Source organism: Pundamilia nyererei, unplaced genomic scaffold (assembly GCF_000239375.1).
Source record: "Pundamilia nyererei isolate P.nyererei 1_Seehausen unplaced genomic scaffold, PunNye1.0 scaffold00146, whole genome shotgun sequence".
NCBI lineage: Eukaryota > Metazoa > Chordata > Actinopteri > Cichliformes > Cichlidae > Pundamilia > Pundamilia nyererei.
The window spans coordinates 451,680-461,606 of NW_005187547.1; the positions used below are offsets into that span (position 1 = coordinate 451,680).

Here is a 9,927-nt window from a genome sequence, read left to right on the forward strand (position 1 = left end):
TCTTTATCAAGTTGGGACTAAAATATCTTTGGAGCCTTTCTGAAACTGAGACCTGGAATGCACTACTGTGGAGTTTAACATGCGCCCACATAGACACACACACACACTCTCACAGACACACAAACTTATGCACTTTAACCAGCTATAACAGGTGTACTTTCACAATACCAAATAGACACAGACTTGCATTTACGATTTAGATGCACGTGCATATAATTTAACCATCGTATATGCCTTCAGATATAAAGCCTCACAGACCATGCATACATATACACACTTGTTGGTACAGTACTAACAGTTAGCCCATGCCCTGTGTGTAGAGGAGACAGTGCCCCCTGGTGTGGGCCACTCAGTACTCCCGGTCAATAATATCTTGACCCGATCTATTTTGAGAGCACTCATTTACGCTTCTGCGATTGATTACTCCTGCCTGAAACATGGAAACCAACTGCATGTGCAGAAAAAAAACACAAGCCGTTCTGTAAAATTCACATAGATCATGAAATAATTAAGGATGTAGTAAATAATCTGTAGTTCTGTAATCTATTAAACAATATATATCTTTGTCAAACAATAAAACAATTTAAAAAGGTACCTATAGTAAAACTTTACTTATATTACTCTTATTTTGTATGTATTTCCGGGAACAGAGTTTTTAAAAAGTGTTCTAGAGGTCCAGCTACTATGGAATTTTAGGACAACAATGTTAGGTCGTGTCGATTTTAAGAATAATCAAATGTAAATTTCTGTTGAAAAAAAAATGAGAGTAATACAGCATGTGGTTAAAATTAACAAATGGTAAATTGCCTGCCTTATGCTATAACTGTATGTAACGGTATAGTTATATGGTGTTATAAACTATTAAAATGTGAAAATACACATTTTGGGCAACACTATGTGTAAGTGATTGATTTGTTCACTTTTTTCTTTAAAAAAAATATGTTTAATGATTAAATATATGGACACTTTGAGTAATTTATAACAGATAGTTGTTATTATTTTTATTACTATTGGTAGTAGTACCAGTAGTAGTAATATCCACATATATAGTATTAATCAAAATTTACTTCTTTTACATTAGATTTTATGTTAATTAGGTGTGAGGCCTATATATAAATTATTCACATGCTAACAGGTCACCTGTTATAGACGAATTAGTACAAGTGAAATAAGTTAAAATGATGCCCATATAAATGCACAAACAGATCACAAAACATCACTATTTCCCAGTTATTATGCCCCCAGAACAGACTGTTTTTACAACACAATGCAGCGAAGGAATAAGTAACTTATTAGATGAATACACATTCATTTGAACCAATCCAGGCTACACTTTTTTTCCGCCAACAGCTGCCACCTCGACTGTCTGTTCCAAAACTGGTTTCAGGTTGTCGCCACGGCGTGTTGTATCTCTTTTCTCCAACAGAGGTCATAATGCGTGTAATCACAAATGACTATGCATTAATTAGCAAGAAGACAGGCCTAAGTGCACACAGATATACTACAACGCGTACAGGTGAGCATCCAAACGCACTGACCAAGTAAACAAGCTTGGTTGGAGTTGGTGGTTAATCTTGGTGTCTGCATAGAGGAAACACCGCCCTTGATGAAGCGACAACAGACCACAACCTCCTATGTAATTACTGGTGATGAATGAAATTGTAATAATAAGCGGAGGCCATGTAGATGCGCTAAGTAGTGAAACTTCGGGAGCGGTGTACGCCTCCCGCAGGCCAGAGCGCGCACTGCGTGAGGAGCGCCTACATATCGGAATACACATACGTTCATGGATGTGTCGGTTTGTGAACTACAGGCAAAATAACCAGCTGCAAGTGGAGAGCATTGGCCATTTTATACTCTCGCTCCTGTTCGATCTCCCTCCTCAGCCTTTCCGTTGTTATTGGATTGGATTTAATCACACAGACACCGTGTACCACAGTCAACTTAGTTTTAAAGCAAAATAAAACGACAAGAAAAAAAATACTGTCAGTAAAACAGATGAACTTTTATTTCACCGCCCTTTCTGCGCATGTCATGTGCTGCAAAAATACTCAGCCTAAAAAGCCAATTAAATTGGATTTAACCGTTTTTGAAATAATGAAACTGAAACGGACGTTGCGAGTCGACTGTATAATCATGGTGAATTTCTCTTGAAACAAATGGAAAATGAGCTATAACTGCGAGGCTTGGACTTAATAATTTGGGATCACTATAACATTTAGTTGGAGGATATGTCTGATACTAAGGGGGTGAAAAAAAGTTTTAAATAGCCTCATTCCAAGTCAAACGTCTATTCATAGGACGGACGGACGCTAAGATTTGCCGTGTGGATTCTTTGGTTATGTTCCGAGGCTCCATTTCTATCAGACAGAAAGGGGGCGGGGATGGGATATTCAGATGAGCCAGAGTGACAGCTCCTGTTTCCCCCAATGCTCTGTGTGTCTGAAACTCCACTGGCTCGTTCCCTCCTAACTCCTCACTTCATAGTGCTGCGTACTAAAAACATCGGACGCTAGGGGATCAAGACGCATGCCACATTGCCTCTATGTGGGCACTTTAACAGATCTTTCGGGGGGTTTTTCCCAGTAAGGGGGCAGTGGAGGGAGGCCTTTTTTTATTTTCACTCTCTGATGACTGTTTGCACGGCTGATTATTGAGTTGATTGTTTATTATTTTGGCCGCTGTTGTCCGCCGCCTTGTGCGTTTTTTTTCCTCCCCCTTTTTGGATTCGGCGACCTAACGCGCGCTCACCAATGTCCTATCCTCAGGGTTACCTCTACCAGCCCCCGGGCTCTCTGGCGCTGTATTCATGTCCGGCTTACGGGGCCTCGGCTTTGGCCGCCCCGCGGAACGAAGACTTGGCGAGGTCGTCGTCTGGCTCAGCCTTCAGCCCATATCCCGGGTCAGCTGCTTTCTCCGCTTCGGCCGGTGCAGGCTTCTCCACTCCACTGTCATACTCCACGGATCCAACCACGGGATTCCCATCGTACATGGTAAAACATCTTCTTTGTGTTTCTTTATGATAAAGCTTCAGAGAAGGCGATTGTCGGCGTTTTAAAGTCGCAGGCGAACAGCGCCGATAAATCGGTTTGCGTTTTCTTTTCTTTTTTTTTGTCATGATTCACTCCACAGAAAGTAGTTGCGGAACTTTACCATGGAGTGCTATACATTCATATCTGGTGGCCTCCTAGAGGGGTCCTCGCTATAAAAATCTTTGACCCCCTTGGCTTAAATGGGATTTTTGATCGTGAGCCGCAGATTGGAATGGCTTTATTGACGCTTAACACTTCCTGCGCAGTTAATTGTATAAAATGGAATACCTAGGATTGCCTTTTAAGCGTCTGGCTTCTAAGCATCGACTTTATGCGCCATAGAAATCGAATATAACACAAACTATGACCCTTTTCTTCATCAGCCACGCACTAAAATCAGGAATGGATGGGGTGGTATAATTCTTGGTTAAATAAACTAAATTTTAACACGAAAAGCATGACTCGCAATGTTAATGACACAGGGCACCTCAAGCGTTCTAGGAAAGGTGCACATCAAGTGATTCGCTAATGGGATTTCTAATGCTGCAAAGAGACGATATGTTAACACATTGGAGCTGCCACCATAAACAAAAAGCAGCCACTGAAAGGAAATGAGTTGGTTAATAGGTGATTAAAGAAAATTAAAATTTCCTTTTTGTTATCCTAACTGCTATATAAAGGGGAACCCTGTTATTAGTTAATCCGATAATGATCCTAACCATTAGTTAACCATTACTCCTCGGCTTTTTGTGGCCTGCTTTTGCCCACGATGTGTTCAGCATGCCTGTTTACAATTAGTCCTTTTTGATTCAACCCGACAAGTGGGTTAAACCATAACAACAATAACAACAATAATACTTAAACAATTAGTTATTATTTATGCTTTGTTTATATGAAACAGTCCACTGCATTCCGAAATCCTGCGACGATATTTAAATCACTTTATAATATATAATTGATATAAAATGAAGATAAAATCTGGTACTACTTTTATATTTGAGTCCCGTCATTTTTCACTTGTTTGGACACGTTTTTCAAAAAGGAATGGTTATAGGCCTACTTTTTTAAACACTGTTGAATAAAGCATATACAGTTATAGCTACTTATGATGTAATTTTTGTCTTATCATTTATTATTATTCGTCAAAATGTAAAGTTTATATATACATATAAATTTGTAATGTCCAACGTATAGGAAATTGTTTTTCAATATAAGTCACTTTGTACAAGCCACATTAATGTCAATTTTTTTTTAATTCTTTTTAATGTCAGTCTAACTCAGCTCAGCTCTTGACTTTTTCTTTCTTTCTTTTTTCCTCCAACTTTTATCCAGTCCTCTCCATACGACGCGCACACCACAGGCATGGCCGGGGCGTTGAGTTATCCCCCTTACGGGAGCCCAGGATACCCCTTCCAGCTCAACGACCCGGCTTACCGCAAAAATGCCACCAGGGACGCCACGGCCACCTTGAAGGCCTGGCTGCAGGAGCACAGGAAGAACCCGTATCCGACGAAAGGAGAAAAAATCATGCTGGCAATTATCACCAAGATGACCCTGACACAGGTCTCTACTTGGTTCGCAAACGCTCGGAGGAGGCTCAAGAAGGAGAATAAGATGACATGGGCACCCCGGAATAAGAGCGAAGACGAGGACGAAGAAGACGGGGACGGCGAGAGGAAAGAAGTGGAGCGCTCAGAAAAAACCCTGGATAACAGCGAGGCTTCAGCGGAGGATGAAGGTGGGGTATTATCCGGCGACCAGGTCATGATCAATTCAGAGTTGAATGGGAAGGAGGGGGTGCCCATTTTATTTACTTCACAAGTTATGTGCTGCACTGCTGCTTTATGTCAAAATATCAAAGAGATGAAATTATAACTCAGTTACATGAATTATAGTTCTAACACACACACACACACACACACACACACACACACATATATATATATATATTTAAAATTAAAATGTGTTTGCAAGACAGTCGAGTCCACGAACTATTTAGGTAGCCACGTTGATTGATATCAATTTTTAATGAAAAACGAGGTTCTAAGACTCAAGCTACACGTAATGACCTGTTAGAAGGAACATTTTATTTTCTTAAGCGTGATTAATGACAGGTCACTGGCAAGCAGACACCGAGCATAGCAGTAGCCATAAGTGGTCTCAATAAAACTAGACTGTTAATATTGTTACGATGAAAACGTCGACGTGCATGATTATGTAAAAAAAAAAAAAAAAAAGACAGTACAATTGTTATGGTATAAAATATACATTAAATCCAGCCTACTTTATAAATGATGCATGTACCACTATTTAAGTAAGGCTGGCTGTAAAGTATTAACGATTAATGGACTTTATAAGTTTTATACAGTTTACTTTTGAGACTTTCTCACTTTCTTTAACATTTCTAACCCTTTTCCATTTATTTGCATGCTCGTCTTAGGCATCAGCTTGCACGTAGACACCCTGACGGACCACTCCTGCTCGGCAGAGTCAGACGGGGAGAAGGTCAGCTGTGTGGGCGAGCTTGGCTCGGAACAAGCCGGCGACAAATGCGAAGAGGACGGCGAGGACCCAAACCGCGACCAGCGGGCTCAGCTTTCACCTAAACCCGTCACGTCATCGCCACTGACCGGAGTAGAAGCTCCAGTTCTCAGTCATCACCATCACCACCACCACCTCCACCATCTCCACCACCTCCACAGCCAACGCGAGGATTTAGCACGGAGCCTCGTCAGTAGCAACAATATTAACACCAATAAATCCTCCTCATGCCTTGACAACAGGCCTTCTTCGGGAGCGCCTCCTAACCCCACGGTCAAACCCAAATTGTGGTCGCTGGCGGAAATTGCTACCTCGGACCAAAAGCACCAACATCAGCAACAGCAACTGGGGCAGTCAACTGGGCAACCAAATTGCCCCTCCTCCAGCGGTGGACTTCTCACTTCCCCAACGCCTTCCGCAGCCTCCCCGGCTGCCAGTTCGCCCTCCCTCTACCCGCCCCCCTCCATCCTCGGAAGACCTATTTATTACACTTCACCCTTTTATAGCAATTACACAAACTATGGCAACTTCAGCCCCCTGCAGGGTCAAGGGATCCTGCGGTACACTAATTCATCTGGAGTGAGTCTGGCTGCTGCCGCCGCCGCCGCTGCCGCTGCTGCTGCAAACGAGGGTCTCAGTTCTTCTCAGCAGGCTCTGGAGGCCAGCACAAACCCCAAACACAGGCCAGACTCTCCCCTCGTTAAAAATAATCCAAACCAGATTGTTGTTGAGCAGCAGCAACAGCATTTCAGAACCGCAAATTTAGAAGCAAAGAAAGGTACGTAAAATATGACGCGGTAAAAAAAAAATCATAATAATAAAAAAAAGAGAGAGACTAACTTATGAAAACTTATTTAATCTAGTGTTGAGTCCTAAATTTGTATTTTAATTCAACCCTGTAAGGAAATGGCGCCACGCTGGAGGTAAAATGAGCTCACTTGTTTCCAATGCAAACTAACTGGTTTTCTTTTTCACTTCCATGTGTCACTGCAATGACACCAAAGCATGATCTGAACTCTTTAGCCTTGTTTCGGGAAAGAAAAAACAAAAAACAAAAAAAAACAAATAGCACCAAAACAGAACAAACTGAAGCCTTCATATTCAAGCGATCTTTCACAAGAAACAGCTAACACGACGTGATTTTTCATTTGTGCTAAGAAGAGTACATTTTAGGACTGAATATGAGACTAAATGACTTATTAAGTTGGACATTTTTCAGCGCAGTAAGGAAATGAACGCGCACTATGGCCTGTTATTCGTTTCCATTGCAGTAATCTCCCGGAGTAATCAATTTATAATTGCCCACCAGCCCTTAAAAAAGAAAAAAAAACTACGCATATTTTGATCTTTCCGATGATCCCACGGGATCATAAGAATCCGGTGACGGGGTTTCTATTTGCAACAATCTTGCCTTACAAAGCAGTAGGGATATAACATACAAGCCAATTGCAAACAAAACTTACAAGATCGCGTCTACAGATACAGATTAAAACAACACTATGAAGGACGGGCCTGAAATAAGCTTATCCATGCGCTCAGACACGCGCGGGCGCGCGCGCGCACACACACACACACACACAGTGGGCACCCTGTGAATCCAATAAGCAGACAAAATGTTGCCATAGTTTTGAGCAGGAATCCTATTTTTAATGTTTCCTGTGTGTGCGCGCGCGCGCAGCGGGCCCAAGACCTTATCTTTCAACCTGGAATAATTCTAATTACACAGAGTCAGCCAAAAGCAAACAAATGAGTTTGTTTGCTGTGTGCAGTCATCGTGGAACTTCACGTTTTCAAATGTCACTTAGGTAGCTGTGGTGGTTACTTTCCTTGCGCACATTTAAAGCTTTCCCTACATGCCGACGAATAGCTTAAGGACGTTTTAGTAGCAGTATAAGCAGAGACACCCCCCCCCCCCCTCATTTTTAATGAGCACTTGCAGTATAGAGGTGTTTTTGTTCATGTTTTCTGTGGTGGTGGACGAAATTGATCATTTGATCGTGTGGGACTTTTTTTTAATTTCCATGGTCTGCAGGTAGGTGTCACAATTGCTTTGACTATAAAACGACAAAGGACGCCACCCCTTAGCCTCACGTTTTAACCCACATAACCTTTACTCCAAATCGGATCTGGTGCCACCATTTAGTCGGAATGACAGCTGCTACCGCTTTCTAAGCCCCACGCAGACTGGGACTTTTTCTTCAGCTCACGTTTGTCAGAATGTTATTGTATTATTTCCGCCGTTCTGTTTGAGGCAATTTGGACGACAATTACATATGCTGGTTTGAAACCGATCTCCCATTATATGTGATTTACATGTTATTTCTCAGGTTCCTCTAGTTTGCTTATTTGCCACGGTATATTATTTCAGTATATATTTACGTGTGAAAATAAAAACTAAAATTTGGCCTGAAACCGAGGTGTCTTGGGGACGCAAAGTGGACCGAATTGAACTAAAGTGAACTTGAGGACTTCAAAGTGGAATAGCCTACATTTGATATTTATTTTTTTAAAAGGATGGCGAAACGATGCCTATAATTTATGCAAGTTGTATTGCAAAAATGGGAAACTGACATCGTCCGTTTGTTTTGTAAATATATATACATACATATATATATATATATATATTATGGACGGTTTTTATTTGAAACGCATTTGGGAAAAAGGCGACCCAATCTTGTTATCAGGAGTACTTTTACTAATTTATATCTTTGAATGTAAATAAAATCAAAACTCGCTGGTAAAGATATACTGGTGGGGTATTATATCCATTATTCAAATGAGAAAATATTAAACTGTTTTCCCAACTATTACATTCATCTTTGGCAGTCTTTCTTTTAGTCATAACACTGTTTAACCCTGTTGCATTTTTTATTCCTTTTTTTTTTATTCTTTCTGCTCATTATTCTTTTGTTTTGTCAGTTGCAGATGGGAGATGTTTGATGAATCTCACTTTTCATGAAGATTATGAGTTCTCACAGATTGCACAATCCATTCTTTCTAAATGGACAATCATTTTCTTTTAAAGCGTCTGGTCAGGGGATCTCCCTCGGTCACATATTCAGGACCTTGATGGGGATAAACGAGATGATTATTTTATTTCATTTTTCTCCCAGCTCCCCTCTCTCTGCCACACATTTATTTTTCAGTGTGATTAATACAGCCGTGGGACGCATCGGGCATTATGGGCTCCCAGCGGGGCCGTCCCTGGAGCTTTTTAGCCTGGTTCAGGATGGGTCAGCACTGCCTGCTTCATTACAGCACGGCATTGAGCAATCCATAAAAGTCTATCTAAGCATCTGCCAGCTCCAATGGGCTGTGTGATGGGCCCTAATCGGACAGGCTTTTCACTGCTTTTCATCATGGCTGGATATTATATCACACAGCTAACTGAACAAATTAGAAAGAAAAAAGGTAGTCTTTACGTATTATTATTCTAATTATTAATTTAAATATTTTTTCACCTTATTGTGATATAAGGTATGAAATACTCAAATATACAATATTGACATCCTCCAAGAAGAGGCCTCCATCATTGCTCCCAGCTAGACTAAAAGCTAATCCTTCATTTTCCAGTTGAATTTGTGCTTTGGAGCAGTCCAAATGTCATGGGACCCCCACCCCTCCCCATACCAAGGACGTAATATTTAGCTGCTACCAAGGGAGCAGTGAAGGGTAAACCTACCTTAACTCACTTAGACCACCTCTTAAGTTAACACAAGTCTTTGTGACATAAATGCATACTTTGCTCAAAGAGTAAATAGTGTTACACTCCCAGGATGGTGTAAAAGTCACCTTTGGATTATTCATGAAACCATCACTATTTTTTTTCAGGTTCTTTGGTTCATCAGTGCTGTGAATTGAAGTATTTTATCATTTACCTCTACCTCACTAACAGACTGCTGCAGTAGACGGAAGACATGAATGTTATAGCACCTGGCCAGTTTCTTCCTCAGTCAAAATGCTTTCATTAGCAGCTGATTTATTGAAATGCATACTTTATTCTCAGGTGGGCTCCCCCAGGGACACGCACTGTTGTCAAATAGCACCGGAGGCAGTCTCGAGAGCACATAGGGGCCCTGCCTCTCACTGGCTTTTTCTTTCTGTCACCTGCTGCTGCTCCCTTCAAATGTCAACATTTGCTTGCAATAAAAAAGTGTTATTGTTTCATTCAAAAAAAAAAAAAAAAAAAAAAAAGAGAAAGTGCTCGGCAACCAGTCACCTTTGAACACATGAAAAGAAACTTCCACCCCTCCTCTTTGTTTGACTGAGAGAAACGGCAGGTGAAAATAGGAACAAGGCGGACATTGCACATGACAAATTTCAAGCTGTGAAACCCCTTATGAAACGATTATGA

At 41.1% G+C, this 9,927-nt stretch overlaps 1 protein-coding gene across 1 annotated transcript; it reads left to right on the top strand.

Moving 5' to 3' along the window:
- Window positions 1–2,473: 2,473 nt before the first annotated feature.
- Window positions 2,474–8,383, top strand: irx2a (iroquois homeobox 2a). The gene is made up of 3 exons (XM_005744618.1): window positions 2,474–2,993; window positions 4,365–4,770; window positions 5,473–8,383. Exons 1-3 carry the CDS (start codon window positions 2,754–2,756, stop codon window positions 6,357–6,359), a joined length of 1,533 nt encoding a protein of 510 aa, XP_005744675.1. The 5' UTR covers window positions 2,474–2,753; the 3' UTR covers window positions 6,360–8,383.
- Window positions 8,384–9,927: the final 1,544 nt, after the last annotated feature.

What these genes read in the sequence shown, in the direction of transcription:
- irx2a (XM_005744618.1), top strand. Translation starts at nt 2,754, where the DNA reads ATGTCCTATCCTCAGGGTTACCTCTACCAGCCCCCGGGCTCTCTGGCG. An exon ending in CGGGATTCCCATCGTACATG is followed by an intron (nt 2,994 to 4,364) that starts GTAAAACATCTT and finishes ACTTTTATCCAG; the next exon opens with TCCTCTCCATACGACGCGCA. An exon ending in GGCTTCAGCGGAGGATGAAG is followed by an intron (nt 4,771 to 5,472) that starts GTGGGGTATTAT and finishes TGCTCGTCTTAG; the next exon opens with GCATCAGCTTGCACGTAGAC.